General features: G+C 39.7%; 1 protein-coding gene across 4 annotated transcripts in view; it reads right to left on the minus strand.

Annotated features, from left to right (window-relative positions):
• The window catches only part of LOC133134884 (catenin alpha-2), a 300,097-nt gene that overhangs the window by 15,320 nt on the left and 265,699 nt on the right, over positions 1–19,078 (minus strand). For all 4 annotated transcript variants that reach the window (XM_061251445.1, XM_061251444.1, XM_061251446.1 and 1 more), the window contains 5 exons: positions 14,793–14,885; positions 12,427–12,583; positions 9,711–9,911; positions 6,300–6,451; positions 5,654–5,767 (listed from right to left, as the gene is read on the minus strand). In XM_061251445.1, the coding sequence (XP_061107429.1) occupies positions 5,654–5,767; positions 6,300–6,451; positions 9,711–9,911; positions 12,427–12,583; positions 14,793–14,885 (717 nt within the window). The remainder of the gene's footprint in view (positions 1–5,653; positions 5,768–6,299; positions 6,452–9,710; positions 9,912–12,426; positions 12,584–14,792; positions 14,886–19,078) is intronic.

Here is a 19,078-nt window from a genome sequence, read left to right on the forward strand (position 1 = left end):
TTTTGTCTCAATTTTGTTTTGTCTTTTGTATTATGTCATTTTCTTCCTCCAAAAAAATAAAAATAATAAAAATCTAATATGAAATGGATCATTTGGCAAGGTCAAAGCCATATTTACTCTATATGACATAATGTTATTTAGAAGATTAATCTTTGAAAATGTAATTTATTTCACTTATGGATGCATAATATGTCTGTTTGACATTTTTGAGAGACTAGCCTTCAAGATAACCTGGAATTAACTTACTAAGCTCATTATTTATTATCTCAATTATGGCTAGAAGCAATATTTCAAATATATGAAGATATCTGCATTTTAATTATGGTTTTAAATTCTTTTAAAAGCTTTATTCTATGCGAGGATTAATGAAATACTTCTACATTGTTTTTATTTTCTGGAGGTTTGACCAAAAAGAAGATTAAGGATGCCTATAGCTGAACTTCTACATGATGAATGGTATAGCTTTGTCGACTCTGTAGGGGAAAAAAATAGTTCAGCTGAGACTGCTTCTCCAGGGTAGTGCCACTACTGAGCTGGGCAATAAGAGTGGAAGATAATTGAAATCACTATTTTCTACTCGTGAGCGGGACATGAAATATAGTTTGAAGGAAAAGTTATGGCGGATTTTCTGTTTAATGTTCCCAGATAATGTACATGGTGCAATGTCCGCCAGTCCTTATCAACACCAGCTGAGCCATGGTATAAACTCTGTCATCCTCAGTGACATCTTCTGACTCCCTGGCGTGATAAACATGTTAGCATGTACGCGCTATTCCGGTATCTCACCGCGCCTGCTCATTGGTGTTCTTGTCTCATAAGGAGCACAGCATGCTGAGCTCCACCATAACAAAGGGTTGGAACATTTGAGACTGAACAGAAAGCGCTGCTGTTCGATCAAGTATGAAAACAGACAGCGAGGCATACGCACACGAGTTAGGCCTGCTGCTGTGCTTATTAAGTGAAGATGGAGCTGTAATTCACACATTGGTTGCATATTATCAAGGGACGGCAGTTCCGGCAGCTGCCATCTTGTCATCAGCAGTATTGGCAATGATGCAGGCTGCCTTATGAAGCTGTTTGAACTGCGAAATTTTAACTGTCAGCAGGAGATCTGTCTATCTGTCTCTCTGCCTGCATGTCTGCCTGTCAGTCTCTTTTGTTCCTTGCCTGCACTTATTATGTGTATATTAATTACGCGTATTATAAGCTATAATAATTAGTGCACCACACGCAGAGTTGAATGACTACTATCTTTTAAACTAAATGCTTTGATTGCAGAATAATGCAATTAGTGCAATAAACAAGTTGTTGCATTAACATTGTACATAGACATTGTGGTTTGCTTTTGCAATTATTTGCCGCAAATACCCTAGAATTAAGGTTACCCTTATCATCAGAGCTACTGTAGCAAACAAATCATATACATATGCACCATATACACTCAATGAGCACTTTATTAGGTAGACCTGTAGGCCACGGTCAAGAGGTTCTGCTGTTGTTCAGATCAAATGTCAAAATGGGGAATAAATGTGATCTAAGTGAATTTCACCCTGGAATGATTATTGGTGCCAGACAGGGTGGTTTGAGTATCTCAGAAACTGCTCCTGGCATTTTCACATAGTCTCTGGAGTTTGCAGAGAATGGTGTGAAAAACTGTGAGCACCAGTCATGTGGGCAAAAACGCATTGTTACTGAGAGAAGTCAGAGGAGAATGGTCGTAGTGATCAAAGCTGACAGGAAGGTGACAGTAACCACACATTACACAGTGATATGCAGAAGAGCTGAACACACAATGCGTCAAACCTCTAAGCAGAAAAAAAGTCTAATAAATACGTAATAAAGTGCCCAGTTACTGTATGTATTTCCTCAGTTGTAATTGTATTCTGTTTGCCTGTTTCTGTGAACCTCAAATAAAACTTTTACTAAATTCTGGTGTCAACATGAGGTTCCAACATATTGTTCCCTAACAAAGGTGGTCATTCCTGAGTGCTTTGGTTCTCTTGACCCTTGAAATAATTACATGAATTAATGCTATTGTGGTTCTATAGCATTCATTCTTATAGCAGTGGATCCATCTAATATTTGTGAGAGTACAGATATATTTTGTTTTGCAAAGGCTGAAATATAAGGAAATTAGATAATAGAGATTTTCAGACTTATAGAACTCAAGACAGCTTGTGAAATGAAAAGGAAAACCAACAGGTGATGTGACAGAGCGAGAGAAAGAAAGAGAGAGAGAGAGAGAGAGAGAGAGAGAGAGAGAAAGGGGGGGAACTTGCTGGAAAATGGAGCTGATTGGGATGTCAGCAGTGCAGGGTTTGAGGTGAGTTTTTTTCTGAATTCTCTTATCCCCAAATCCCCTCACCATTTACTGATAAAAAGAGCAGGCCTCAGGAGCTCAATGCAGCAGGAAATCCTTCCCATACAAAACTCGCCAATGCACTCTCTGCCTCTGCCACGTGCGGACAGATTAAGCCTTTCTCTGGTTTCTTTGCAAAGAAAGCACCTTGAAATGGATTTAATTTGTTTCATTTGAAAAAAGGAGACCTGTCCCAGCACTGAAAGTTCAATTTTATGGTTGACTTACTCCCATATTTATCCCATAATTTTGTTAACCCTGTGTTCATAATGTGAGTGATGTTTGTGTGTACATACTGTACATACCCTGTCCAAAAACTTAACTCGGCCTAAACTGGCCAAGCTGGTTTAAGTTGTGTTTTCAACACTTTTAGCTGGTTGACCAGCTGTTCACCAGCTTTCCAGCCTCTTTTGTCAGCAAGTCCACCAGCTTTGACCAGCTTGGTCCAGCTAGAGTTCAGGTTTGACTTGCCATAGACCAGCTATGAAACACAGCTTAAACCATCTTTAACCAGCTTAGAATTCCAGCTGGGTATGATGCTACAAGCCCAGCCATTTTCTCAGCAAAACTGGTTCACAGGTCTAAGTGACATACTGCTACTCGAAAAAAATTATTCATAGACCTGTGAAGATACTTTTAATGAGATGAAGGCCACAGGGACCATACGAATAGAGAACTGAATGGTTGACCCTTCCTCCTGCCATGCCTTCAGCTAAGATCCAACATAATGAAACTCATGAAGGGAGCCATTTGTGTCTGACATGTGAACCCCATGAGATGTTTTACATATTGATCTCAGGTCATGCCCGAAATATGTAGATTATTTTCACCGTCTTTGCCTAAAACATACATTCTTGCGTGCAGGATCCAGAGTACTCAATGTCCAGCGTGTCAGGGTTATCTCAGCCCCACACCTGCTGCTGCATACGTCCATTTTGTGAGCAACATTAATTTCAATCTAAATTCAGTCAACGCACAATTTAAACAGATGGCAGGAGATTTATCAACACGCTGCTTTGTGAAGATCTGTTCAAAGACTCCGGCGAGCCAGAAACTGTGTGCACAATCATTTCCTTGTGCTGTTTTTGGAGGGCCAGGCGATACGACACACGAGAACTGTGGTAGGAGCAGGCAAACATTCTCACTGTCCACAGCATCCACTTGAGTTATGGGCACAGGGGCCCCAAAACTGTGGGCCATGGCCCTCTGGTTTAAGACTGAAAAGTTTGGGGTAAAAAGAAAAGATTTTGTGTGATATTTGATACTGCATATCGACCATAACAAAAAATATACTATAATAAAGAAATTAGGCACTAGAGGTTGTGGTATATCACCAATATTGTCATGGCTAAACAGCCTTGTTAGGCACAAGGAGTGTGTGTGGATGGGGAGCTGGGGTCACAGAAATTAATTTGGGGTTGCATCAGAAAAAAGGTTTCAAGTTTGGGAAAAAACAGAGAAAAAAACAGGTTAGGTAAAACACATGAATATACAGTAGATATCTATATGGCAATATAAGCATGTGGCATTAACATTATGATTAACATTTGAATATACAGTAGGTCATCTTGACTCAAACAATATATTATAGTGAACTAGTGAAGGATTTTTCAACCTCAACACTCATTACCTCCACCTCTGAAATGTTTTCATCACACTTCTGAAAACAAGCAGTCTACCTGCCTGTTTCAATGCACTGTTTATTCGTGTCTGTTAGCAATGAACTCATTGTGACTGTTCCGGAAGCTTCACTCTGAATTAAATAGAAAAGGTAGATCGGGCACAGCTTTTCTGCAATACAGTGTGTGTACGCGTAGGCTTTTGTGAAGAGCAGTGTGAACACTGACACCCCCAAATGTTTTTTAATGAATAAAGATGGAATTATCTGCCAAAAATATTTTAATAAGCATTACACAAAACTGAGCGCCCAGAAGAGTAATGAGATAATCACTGACTTCATTTATTTTGATCTGGATTCTTATAGAAGGTAAAGATATCTGTTAATTGTTCTATGTAATGCCTATTTGTCAAATATCATTTTGTTTTATGCCCAGCGTTTAAGGAACACTTTATGCACCATTATACAGTATTGTGTAGTATACACGAGCATGATTCTGGTATCAAATGTATGAGTCCTTGTAAAGCTATGAATACATTATTATTGTATTCCTTTATAAAAGGCTGAGGAAGAACCCTTTCCTTTTCTGTTTTGAGATATTTAACATATGCAACTGAACAATTGCTTTAAAAAATATTTAACAATACTTCTAAAATTCCACTGAAATTTCTCGACATGGGGTCCCACAAGTAACGTGTGACAATTGGCATTGCAGGAATTTTTTACACTCTACCCAAGGAAGGCTCAAATGCAACTGACTATCAAGGATTATACTCAACAACAGGGGCTATTTCGGAAATGAACAATTGCCACAATTCAATGACCAAGAGATTAAAATATGCACTCAAACAGATCAAAACATCAGAACAGATCAACAGACCATTTCCATGTGCTCAGTTTTCAGTCTGTAAGAACCTTAGAAGTAATGTTTTACAGCTAAGCAAGAGCTAAAAATAATCATTAATATTTAACTAATGCTCTTTGTAAATTATAGCTTTTGATCACAATGTCAAGATAATTACATATTAACACCACAATTTATTATTGTTCTGCATTAGCAATTCAAATAAGAAATGAATAAATTACGAAATAACTTTCTACATTTTTTCAAGATAATGAGATCACTGGAGATATTCAGCTGGAAATAATATGTTTAAGTAACCTTCAGATATACGAGAGCAAATTTCATATGACATAATTTACAAGTAAATGCATTTGTATTTATGTGCTAAAATGATTAATATGAAACTTCACATTTGGTAATTTCAGCATTAGAGAAAATAAATTAGCTAGCCAATGTCACGATGCATTTTATCATTTTCCCTTTCCTACTGCAGTAAAATGTTTTGTCTTAAATGTTTAATTACACCAATAAATATTACTTCACTCATCAAAGGACTGGGTGAAGTGAAATGCATTGAGAGAGATAGAAATAGAGAGACAGATAGATAGTGAGGGAGAGAGCAACAGAGAGAGTGAGAAAGAAAAAGAGCTAGAGATAGATAGGTAGAGACAGAGAGAAAGAGATAGAGGTACAGTATGCAGGTAGGCAGACACAGAGAGAGAGAGAGAGAGAGAGAGAGAGAGAGAGAGAGATTGTTTTACCTCATGAACAGGACAGACAGAGTAAGCTATGACTGGCAGGGAGTAAGCCCTTACGTTTGGGAAACACTCACCCGGGCACTCTGTCCAGCGATGAGCTGGTCATCCTCCGTCTGAACACTCGTCCTGCTACGGGCATCGTAATCCTCCTGCTCAAAGTCTGAGTCATCCTCAAGCTCCTCTGGTGTCTGCAGGGAAGGAAAGAAAAATTCATATAATCAATAACAACACACTGTAAGTGTGATCCTTCATACCCCAGCCACCAGGAAGAATCAGAGACTCAGACAGAAAGAGGCTGAAAAGACTGCTGTAGTATTGACAAGGTGGTGGTTTTGTGTCCAAAACAGTTTACTTGCATACTGTTAAGTTTACAAGATTGTATACTCAATAGTAAGTAAGTAAGCAAGTAAACTGTTTTGGACACCTTGATCAACACTTGCACCGTCATTTAAGTTGTTTCCATGATGGACTGCCTCACAATAATACTTAAATACTTAATAATACTTAAATACTGCAGGTACTTTAAGGTCAGATATCGGTCAAAACATTACAAACATGAATGTGAATAGTCAATGCAAAAATATCAGATCCAACCAAAAAACAGATAGTGACTGAATTCCGGTGACAAACAGTTATACTGTACAAAGTGAAGTATCAAAATAAGACTGTTGGCTGAAGATGTATTGTAAAACTGGATCAACAGCCAACAGGCAGACTTACCCTTATCATTAGAACTGCTTTCCTAATGTCACGAACCCCATCATAAACCAAGCGGGAAGCATCAATGAATTCATTCTCTTCAAAGGCCTGTGGTGGGTTTGTGCTCAAAGCTTCGATTGCCACCTCTACTTGTTCAGCAAACCGGGGCATAACTAGATACAGAGCATACGTCACAATTAGTGGGGGGAACACAAACAATAAAATAGAGTAGCATACATACAGTACAGATGCTGCCCTTTGTTGGACATTTAATTGCTTCGCCTTGTTTCTGCTACTAAGAAAACGAGAGTAATGCCTGTGAGATATAACAGGTATTCTGCCATACATACTTGAGATGAAATTCCATTAAGATTAAACATCCTAAACAAATTCTGAATTGGTGCTAAAAGGTTCTGCTCAGCTATTACTGTAATACTGATAGCTGGGTAGAACCTTTTATCACAAATTCAGAATTTGTTCATCATAATTGTATTTCATCTTAAGTATGTATTTTAGCTGGGTTCAATTACAATCGTTAGATCATATTTGAAAAAATATGCATGATATGCATTTCTGGGGAGAGTACTGTAAGAAAGATATAGAGGTGCTAAAAAAGGTTCAGAGAAGGGCAACCAGATATCCGGACAGATATTAGGAAGTATTTTTTCACACAGAGAATGGTCATTGTGTGGAATAGCTTGCCAGGACATGTAGTGGAGGCAGAAACACTGCGGTTCAGGCAAACTAAGCAGTTTAGGTATGTATTGTTATGTTATGTATTGTTATGTAATTGTTTATGAATTTGAGTCTATACCAGTAATAAATGCTTCCCTACAACAATGTATTTGAACTAATCCTCAGACTAATTCAAAGGAGTGACAATACTTGAGTGGTAATGTTCCTGGGCCTCTGGTGCCAAAAAGCAAATTTCCACATTGAAGTCCATTTTTTAAAACTCTTTTACCCTGGCAATAATATACTATTTTGTACAGTACTTTTAAATTACTTTTAATACACCAAAAAATTTCTCCACACTGAACTAATTACTCTCCATGGACCTATTTTTTTCTCAGCATAGAAGCAGATTTTTTCCATTCCTAGGTACCAAGTGCACATGCTGTGGTGCCAATAACAGCCCCAGTGCACATGCTCTCATGCCAAAAAGCCCCACAGTCAAACATGGCCGCCTCCATGAATTGGCTTCACGTGCAATTGAGCAACTCCCATAGGAATCCATGGAACCGGTAAACAGAAGCTGTCTCCGGTTCTTAAATATCTTGACAGACAGGACACATCAGGCCCTGAAACCTGGCTCCAGGGAGACTATAAAAGCCTCAGGCAGCCTATGGAACTGTTGAATGCTGGGCAAAGCACTACATTTACATTTCTGTTAGAGAGCCATTAACTCCACAGCTTGTGCACTGTACTGGGAAATGTCAGAAATCAAAAAAGGAAATACTGGCAAAGAGCTGACAGTATCAGGAGAAACAAAGCAGGAACATATCTGCAAACCAAATAAAAATGATTCTGATTCAGAACTGCATGTCAGAAATTGACAGCGCAAATAAATTGCAGTGTTGGTAGAACTCAGAAGGGCTTTGAAGAGTAAGATTTTTGGAATGTTTTTTTTTTTTTCAACATTCAAAGTCAGTGTTCTAGAACTCCATTGCTTTCAATTACAGGAAGTGAGTGTTTCCTCAGCAATAGAATGCAGTTAAGAAAATTCTACTCACATATTTGAGTTCTGACACCTTACAGCGTTAATGAGAATGCAAAAATAACATGCATTATTGGTATTCAGAAGCCACTGGAGACACGCTGTTCTGAATTACCCATTAAACTACCATTTTATGTGTTTTACAGTACTATATGAATGCCAAATGCATTACTGGACTTAAGTGACGTACATTTCAGACTTACTCAACTTTTGCATTGTGAAGTTTCAATAACATTATGGTGAACATACAGTAAAGGGTATTAAAACTTATTTTTTCTTTTTTACACATTTTAATCCACTTACTGTACTGGATGTGTAAAATAGGTGTTTGGGGATTTCAGGGTTTTTTAAATAAAAGCATTCAACTTTACTCCAAACTGGTAATGGACAATGTTGCTGATGGTAGGGCACAATTTCACTCATACCAGCTGAGAAATGATGAAGGAAATGGAACGTGACTCTGTTGGAATGGAGTTTTACCTTCCAGAGCCAAGCTATAAATCTTGTGATAGGGCAGAACAATGCATATTTAAACCAGTGGGAAAAAAGCCTAGTCAGAGGTTTTGATTGTTGAAATTAAGACATAGAAAATGCACATACAGTGTGGGTACTTAATCCCAAAAGGTAAATCTAACATATTTGTTAAAGCCACAAATAGAGCCTTATGTACAGTGAAAATGTGCTAAATAGCAATATACAGCGCTATGCAACTCTGACTAGGAGCAAGTCTGCATGCCCTGTGATATAGTACAGTCAACCTCTGGCACTTTTCTGCACCTCTCCAGCAGTGCAAAACATGGCGCCGACTCACCCACCCACTCCTTCAGTTCTGCCATATCGCCACTAGATATTTTCACATCTGTTTTATCCTTTTTTGTTTGCATAGGTCACATCCTCATGCGCTTCATCTGAACGCACTGAGCCAGTTATGTTGATATGGCAGAATGAGTTTTGCCCAATGGGCATTTTGTGCACTGTAAATAAATAAAGTGATACCGTATACTTAGAAAAGTCAGAAAGTGATTATCATATGTATGTAGCAAGGAGTGAAGCTATGAAAACAGGCAAACATATTTCAATGCTCATCATCAACAAACTTTAATGCAGTGCAAACTTTAATACATTAAAGTAATTCAGGGGCATTGCTATTGGTTGGGAAATAGATTTTTGTCATATTTGTCATACATTTCAACTAAACAAATGACACATAATTTGAACATGATATTTAGTATGATATATCATATTGTTAATGTAAGAGTCAGAGTCAATGAAAAAGGTTCTGAATCTCTGTAAAGTGCTGTTATACTGTGATTAGGTGACATTGCCCAAAATGGTGTGTGCATGCTGGGATTGATGGTTGGGGTAGCTGGGAAAGAAAAAAGTAGAGAGGAGGGGAGATAAGATGGCGGTTGTAATATGCACTGTATGTTCTGTATGCACAGGCAAAAAAACCTCTGAAAATAAATCCACAGTCTCCGTCCAAGTTATTTCTATTTACCGGAGAGAGACACGCTACCCAAAATAAATATTACATTAACACACATGCACATGCACACACGCGCACACACACACGCACATGCACACACACACACACACACACACACATACACACACAAACACACACACAAACACCAGTGGGCATACAGAGTGCCAGCACAGTCAGCTAGCAGAACTATTACAGCCAGTCCTTTGAAAGCGCAGTTCCTCTCACTCACCGGTCTCTGAAAGGAGCTTGATGGAGTCCAGCACTCTCTCCGTGTACACACCGGGCTCGTAGTTCTCCATCTCCGCGTTGATGATGTGCACTACCCGCGCCGCGCGTCCGCGGATGGCGCCCGCTGTCCGGTCCAGAGTGTCCACATCCCCTTCCTGCAGGGCAATGACACACTTGTTCACATCCTCCAGGATGTGGTTCTCTGGGACAGGAGAGGGAGGGAGAGAACAGTTATGTTTAATGGTACCACGTTGCATCTTGGCATACATTCTTTGTTTTGTCTTTCTAAGAACATTTCCCACTCCTTCTGTGGCAATTGTGCTGGTATCTGGTTTGAACCTACAAGAACTGACAGACTCACCTGCCTGGTAGTGAGGTCACGCTATCTGAACTGAACCTATAAACATCACTGTTGCACAAAACAGGCCAGTGTTTGGAGGACATTTATATTTACGTATTAATTTTTAGATCAGGGATAGAGATGAAAAGCACTGCACATTGAGATACACAAAAGATAATGTACAGTATAACCTAAATATCGAATTTAAGTTTGTTGGTCAGTTAGCTAGCAGGTTGAAAGGCAAAGGTCTATGGCGTTTCCCCTGTAACTTCTGTTAGCAGTAGAAATGTTGCTCTCTCAGGTCACTGTTCATTCGGCTCATTCAAGAGTGCCCCTCGCTTACGCAAATGCTACTTAATGCACAGTGTTTATTATCAAACAATGTTGAGTGATCTATGTCATAGCAAAGCCTGAAGCTGTAAAAATGTTTTTTTGCTCTAAATGTAAAATATTATTTCAATTATTTATTATTTTCACCCCACATGCCCCAAAGTCGAAGCCAAGTGGGCACATTAATACCCTCCCATATCCTGGCTTGTTGGGGCACCAGCACGCACCAATGTGGACAACAAACAATTCCCATAAATCCACATCTGCATATACATATAAACTGTAACAGGATGCGTTTTTATGAGATGAAAGCATGTCCCCATCCTTACAATTTGCTTCTCCAATTCAAGCTGTGCCTTGAAGTTCAATTGCTTATGCAGACAGACTGCAATACAGATTTTAGGCAGGTTTCAGAAAACAAGAAAAATTCTAAGAAATACAAATTACAGAATCACTCAAATGCTGCACTTGTGTATTGTTTAGCACACAGAAGAACATTTATAAGAACAAAGAGAAGAGAAAAAATATATAATTGTCAGTGATGCACCTCAGGGTTGGAATGTAATCCTGCCAGAGAATTGAGTGCACAATTATGTTGTTTTTTTACTCTGCAATTCCATCAATTAAACCCAAATAAACTGTGTGGCAATATGAGAACAGGAGCTCAACTACCTTTGTCAACATAATTTGATTGCATGTAAGTCCACTTTAAAGGTATCTACAGTATCTATCTATAAACACACACACACACACACACACACACACACACACACACACAGGCACACACACACACACACAAATGCGCACATACTTAAGCATGGAAGTACATGCATTCATTAAAATATAAACACTGAAAAACCATCAGAATGTTTACAATAGCATGCAAATAAAATAAAATAAATAATATAAATGGATGTAAATTGGTACAGAAAATGCCTTCTTGTACAATAGCAGCAATTTCAAAGTGTCTGTCAGTACATCTAGACAAATGATGGAGGGCTGTCAGAACACATTTCACGCCTGCGATATGATCAGGGGGAGAGTTCATAACCAAAATGTCACAAGGTTCAAAATAACAGCAGGAAACCACATTAAGGTCCAGGTTTCTGACAATAAAATCCCCATTATCGCATGTTTTTCTCTGTTGGACCACCTGCTTTGACACTATAGCCCTGAATCACACTTACGGTAATAGAGCAGCTGAAGTACAATAGGACTTAATGGCTGAGACCCATTTAATACAGTGCACTCTGAAGCTGATACCAACAGCACAGGGATCATGAGAGGTGCATTAAAGAACATACAGCCACATATAAAAGTCTCTGCTTCCATTCCATGGAATGCTATTCAACATTGTTTTTCATTGTCTTGTTTTTGTTTTTATCAGCAGGTTTAAGATGTTTCACAGTACAGAAGAAGAAGCTTGTGCTTTTTCAGTCATGTGTAATATAGAACGTATATTACACATTTCAGTAGCATTTAAAGTATGTGACAAAGAAGAAGAAGATACTAAACCTAAATTATGTGGTTGCAAATGAGAAAATATCTTTTGAAATACCTATGACAGGAAACAGGAGCCTAAATTGGGAATATATCAATTGATCGATTATATGTGTTGGTGCTCTCATAGTTAATAACACAATCCTGGAAGAATACTGTACTAGCAAATAGCTTCCAAATAAGTCTTTCTTTTATCTGTGGTTCATTTTCAGGTGAACTTTAATGTGTTCATGTTCAAACATTTTACAATCGTTCTGAGTTCACTTCCAAATGGCCTGAGAAATTGCAACCAAAAGCAATTTCATCACTATCAGATCATTAACATATATCTCCAAAAGAACCCATTACTACAATCTCCTATTCAGGGCTGCTTACAGATCAATGCAGAATACAATTACTAAATATCCTTCACAATGCAACCCATAAAATATAAATCAATACATGAATAATATGAAACACAGAGCCATCCCATTTGGTTAAAATACAAATCTATATTATATATCAAAGGGAATAAAACAAAATGACTGTGATAATCAAGAAAAAGTACCTGAAACAGACAGAAAGTCATCCACGGAGGTGATGTCATCGACGGCTTCTGTGAGTACGCGCACCTGCTTCTCCCATTGGTCCTTAAACACATCCATGTTGTCCTGGGCAACCTTGCTCTGAGGTCGGGCTGCCAGGGTGAGGGCAGCATTGATGACCTTGAGAACAGAGAGGTGGATCCAATCACAATGCTGAGGGGTACTGCACACATGAGGGTGATGCTAAATCTATAGTTAGTTGTCATTCATGCCAGAGCCTGTTCAACTGTCCAAATTCACGAATTCCATCATAATTTTGTACAGACTGGGTAGTTACAGGTAACATTTTCTTTTGCATCTCTAATACCACCTGGATTTGGAATGTCCAATTCACAAACTATGTGCAGGCTTGCTCATATACATGCCCTGAGCCAGCAAGGGAGAGTAAAGAAAACTTATGGTTTTCCTCCAAAACACACGGTGCTTATTTTCACATCACAGCCACAAGCTGCACACATGAAAAGTTGGAGCGGAGGAGACCCAATCATACACACCCACAGAGTGTGTTGTAGGCGACAGGACAGGCAACAGGGGTTGCTCGATCAATCAACAACCCTGCTGACTGAACATCCCTCGCATACACGTATCCCTTTGGAGATGCAAAGCCACTTGGGGGCTGCCCCTGCGGATCTGCTGGCCACAGTCAGCACTGGAATGAGCTGGAAGCAATCCCAAAGCACGGTGCTCACTCATGCTCCACACGCTTCGCTTTTACTGAGTAAGCTACCCAGCAGCCTCTCACAGAGAGCCATGTGTCTGCTTCAGCACAGGTGGTAGTGAAGTTGTGATAATAGTTTGCAAAAACATTCTGTTGGACAATGTGGATAGCTGCAGTCAAACAGTGAAGCTGCAGCAATGGAGGGTGCTGTGGAGTAATGTTTAGGGAACTGGGCTTAAAACTGAACAGGGCGTGGGTTTATTGCCAGTTTGGGAGCTGCCATTTTACTTTTGAGTAAGGGGTAAAATGGATATACGTATAAAGGGATTGTATGTTCAGAACATCTGTGTGGGTAACTCAGGAACTAGGAAATGGCAAAATGTAAATACAAAAGTCAAATAAATGTGGCCATTAATAGTTTCGTTTCTATAATTGCTGGTCTGTGTTCTTGGACCAGTTCAGTGAAAAGAAACTCTCCCTGGCTCAGATAGTGACCTAAAAGCCAAAAAGAACTTGTGAAGTGTACTTTCAGAGTTGAAGTACACACTCAACTGTAAAAAAAACAACATGACAGACTTTATCAAAGATGCTCAATATCATTACATCGAAATCAAACACAGGAGGAACACAGGAGACCTGGCTGAAGTTGTGAGCTGTGAAAACAGCCGCAAGATCAGGAAAGCATTAAACCTCTCTCTCTCCTCCTCCTCATCCATTTCTGAAGTGAGTGCCAGATCCTCCTTGAATTGAGCTAGAATTCAACCTTGGTACAATGCAATCAATACAACCAGCTCTGCTGCCAGGGGAACCTGACCAGAGACTCCTCCTTCCCACAATCCCTGCTACCCACTAAACTACATATAAGCACTGTATTTGGACTTTTTTATACATCGTAGTTAATATTTGTGAAGTTGGCCCACGGGAAGTTACTGATCTGTTATGACTCAAGATCTCCCAGGCTTAACAGTGCAATGACTTAGTCATTATTGCAACATATTGGAAGAATAAAACTGTTGTTTTCTTTATAAGGATGGCATGCACTGGCACCATGTTACACTACTTTTTTCTCTTCTTCTCAGAGTTCACCAGGCTTGAAGTCCATCAGGTTAAATCAGCTCATCACCAGTGCCTAGTCCCCCGTATACTGTTTAAGCTAATATCCTGTAAATAGCACCAATCCTCAAATGTGCCATCATCAGAATTTCCAAACAGATTTCGAAAAACATTTTAAGAGATAGAAATTATAATATTGACATTCAAAATAGTGTATTAGCAGATCATACGTATATAGTAGCAGTCCTGAAATATTATATCTTTTCTAAAATTGTATATGCTTCATGAAAAGTGCCTGAATTGTGTACAGTAGCATTCTTATGTTACAATATTATTTTGAACCAAAGCTAGTAAAACTATAGGTCTAAGTTCTTGGTTTATTCTATGTATTTTTTTAATAATCATACAGTATGCTGCATACCTAATGATTTTACAGTATATATATTGCTTCGTAACCAAATAATAAGCATTCATGCATGAATAGCGTTGAGTTTCCTCTGAATTGGACCGCATTTCCTCTGATGCTCAGTATGCGTTGCGTTGCTCGTGTCCTCCTGACATCACTCCTCACCCCTGGCAGCCATGTTAGAAGCCTTGGCTGTGAGAGACAGCCCTCACCTGCGGGCACAGGCTGTCGATCTGGGTGGCAGCCATGCGGACCAGCTTCACGCCTTCCTCATTGTTGGAGATGGAGCAGGCCAGGTTCGCCACCTCGAAGGCAGAGGAGAAAAAAATCCATAAACATGCATCTTTCATTACGGCGAGGAGGGGGAGGCACTGCCATTCCTGAGTGACACCGCACTTCGTTAGCGTCTGTCTGACATGAACGATACTACGAGTGGGCTCCCTATGGGTTCTTTCTGACAGCACGCTATACTGTAGCCTGCTCCTCTGCTTTTCTTAATACATTACTGTACATACTGCACAGAGTGACCACCATTTTAGTTCCAAAACAAGACCAGAAAGTGGCATATAAACATCTATGTTGGAAATAAACATCTTTATGCATAAATAATGAGTTGGTTGTAGAATTGTTGAAAAAAATGTTTTTCAAAAGAAACCAGGAAATTCAATAATTTAAACGTCTGACCTTTTAAATAATTTCGGGAGAAAAATGTGTGCATTGTTGTTAAATGTATTTTCTTCACACATGGCAGAGCCAGAATGTCTTCCTTCTTTCAGCAGTAGCACACAATAGCCTGTTTTTTAGGAATCTGTCAAATTAGCTTTAAAGATCTGGAGTGCATTGAGTCCATTATTCGATCGCATGAGTGTGACGAAAGCATCAGCTGAGCATATTGATGCAAAAACCACCTCATCGTATAATTAACTCACCAGATGGCCTCTTAACTCAAGCACCTTACTTAATTTATGTCTGTTTACCTTAGAAGTTGTTTTGTCACTATATCCTCAAAATTGCTTGTGTAAGCATTTACACACCTAATGCACACCCTGGCTCAAATGGACATAAGATTTACTCATGACAGCTACTGCACAAAGCATGTACAATTTACCGTTTACGTACAGTTTTACATTTGTCTTCATGTGTGTAAGCACAGTACTGTAGCCAAACTCTAGACGTGTATATCAAGTCAATGCAGATGAATGAATAAGTACATAAGTACACAAACAAAAAAATACATAAATTGTCATTCATCATAAATGGTTGTATGTCTTCCAATTCCAGCCTTGGGAATGCATTATGGCATTACTACATTTCAATTGCTTAACAACTTGATTCACAAAAACAGGTGAATATACAGTAAATGTTATGTTTTCAGACACATACTCCACAACTGATAAAGATGGCAGTTGCAACAATGAACAGCACAGCTTGAAGTTAAGGGTAGAACCGCACTCTTGCAATTTTTACCGTTCAATTGCCAAGCCTATGCACCTGCAGCACATGGTTGAATGCAATGTGCTCATTTTCATCCATAAATGTATTTATATGCAGCATATGGTCTCAATAACACTTTATATTGAAAATGAAATGTATTTATTATGCTTTAGTATAGTCCCAGCTATTGTGTGTCTCTATAGTGTTGTGTGGTTTGTACGCCACAAAAGATATTCCCACGCACTCATACAGTATATGTCTTTCAATATTTCAGAAAATATTACCGGAGATATACCAATGCTATATGACAGATATAACAAGCACTAGACAAAATATACTTGAATGCTCTTTGGAACGATAGGCACTTCTCTTCCCAGTTGAGGAAAATGAAATCTTTGTAATTCAATTACGTTTGTGTGTGGGCCACTCCACTCATATTTGTGACAGCTATAATAGTCCTGATGGATTGCCAGCCACCCCCCCCCCCCCCCCCCCCACCCCTCCCAACCGCCACCTCCACTCCATGTTTGTTGATCGTGCAGAACAAGGGAAAAGAACAGAAAAGAAAGTAGCCTGGCTGATCCGATTGAGACCCTGTGCTGATGTAGGCAGGGTGCAAGTAGGCCATCTAGTACAGATTCAGTTAAAATGTAATTTAAATAATAATAATAATCCATAGAAAAAAGGTAGACCAGCAGGGAGTACCCACCAATCAAAATGCCTCCATTCCTGGCACAGGAATGAAGGACCAATGAGTGTAGAGGACACTGGGGCCTGGAGGATAGACCTTAGCAATGTACCATCAGATTGGACAAAGGGGAATTTCACAGTTCCTTTCATTATGAATTTAAAAATGGAGTTTGATACTGAGCTGATTGCAAGCCTCAACCTAGTGTTATCTATATGATCAGTCCATCATACATGTGATAATATAAACACACCTGTACACACCCAGGCAATGTCCACCATACACATATCCAATGTTGTTTCTACATTCTACAGGTATACCTGACTCTTCTCTCTTACAAAAGAACACCCAACATGCACCTATTTCAAGTCACATGTTTTATTTTACACATGAAAATTTTAGTTCAAATGTCCTGTTTGTATGTGACATTTTCTTGAAAAGGCAAATTCCATGTGATTTTTTTTACATAAGGGCTAGCTGCGATTCAATCAAATTTGTCCTTAAATCTGACTAACAATTAAAAGGCAGTTATTTGTTTCATGTCTTCCCACACAGTTTGTTGAGTTCAGCAATCCCTAAACCCTCCTAAAAGTGTGTTTAATCGTAAGCTGAAGCTAAGAACAAATGTTAATTGAATATGGAACGATTACTCTGAGCAGGCCTCTCTCCTAGATGTGCTGCTGTAAGCAGAACTCCACCGCAGCCCTCTTCTCCTCACGGCTGCAAACACCTCAAACCATGACGTCACTCACCGGGAGAAGAGCGAATCAACACCTACCCACAACAAACAGGCCCCGCGCCAACAATGGTGATGACACTGCGAGATCTGTGATTACCCCGGAGATCGGAGAAGCCACGCAAATCGCACCCCGCAATCAGAAGCACTTCAGTCCATTCAAAGGCTTTCAGCCAGAGAGTAACACGTTGGTGCCGACATGAGAGGCCAATTTAGGCTATCCAATTTGCACAGAGATCTGTGGCCTCGTTAATTCTGCTGTACTTTACTGTATCACTGAATACAACCAATACCATGGGGAGAGGGCATCTTGGGGATGGGCAGAAGACCTATTACGTGCCTGAAGAGGGTTGTTATTCCTCCCTGTGAAAGAACACACATTCTCCGGTCTCCGGGCATCACCCCCGTTTCATCATCAGACCTGCAGGGGAGCCAGCTTTGTGACTGGTTAAATTAAACCACCCGGACTTATCCCCCGAGAGGGCCCAGGTCCTGCATGACAGCGGGAGACACTGATTTTATTTCACTCAGGTTTTCATGCCTGGCTGCAGAAAATATTCATTTCATTCCGGCAATAAAAACAAAGGAAAGCTACAACCCAAAAAAATATCTATCGGAAATCAAATGCACAAAATTAGTTTATTCTTTTTATTTTTTTCTCTTCATGCAATGTTCTTCTGACATTTCCCTGATTATGTGCCATTTATTACCTATGTTAACTCTTCACTGAACATTCTAATGCTGATGTCAGAATCACTACTGGTAATAGGTTCTGTCAGAAATGCGTCATAGGCATGTGGGGGCGGAGCCATCCGAGGGGGAAAGCAAACCTGCATCAGCCATTGTTCTGAATAGGGAGCCAACCCTAGACAATTGCTATTTTAGTATTTTAATAAATAATGTCAGCAAATTCAGTCATTCAATCATTATCACTATTCAATAATTATATTTAAGGACCAGCGGAGGTATTTTGGCAAAAATAAATAGAACAGGACACGAGTGCTCTCCTTATGCAGTTACAGAGTGAACAGATGATACAATTGAATCTCCTGAGGGTATCATCTTCATCTTATTGTGAGTGTGTCTGCTCATTCCAACTGGACCAATAGAAAGCACTGGACCTATAGAAAGTTCTAGAACACTGACTTGTTTTTGAAAAAAAACCTACAGTATCCTACAAAGGGTTAAATGCTTCCAGGCCAGTCAAACGATGATGATCGCACGCCCGACAGCACGGCAGAAATAAAGCGCATAAATTGTTAGCGTGCTCAAAAACGCTTCATTGGCTCCTCAATGATTCAGCCGAGTGCACCAATAAGCGGCACACAGCCGCAATGAGCAATATGGCCCGTGCCATTATTCAATGCCTTTCAATTAGCCCGACTGGATTCACGCCACAGCGCCCCCATAGCCACGCCGTGCCCATGGCCATTGTCTCACTGCAGAAAGAGATACTCATTGGAGCTGGGCTATTTTTAGTGCCAACCTGTCCTCCATAAGCCCCCGGGTGGCAAAGCTCTACACCAGTAAATGGTTCAGGCCAAGCTACAAGAGGGAGGACAACGAACTGGGTCACATGTCTCCAGACTTCAGTGAAGCCCACAGCCCAATGGGGCCACTTTTTGCAGCAAATGTACAGC

The sequence above is a fragment of the Conger conger genome, chromosome 8, assembly GCF_963514075.1.
Source record: "Conger conger chromosome 8, fConCon1.1, whole genome shotgun sequence".
In the NCBI taxonomy this organism is placed as follows: Eukaryota; Metazoa; Chordata; class Actinopteri; order Anguilliformes; family Congridae; genus Conger; species Conger conger.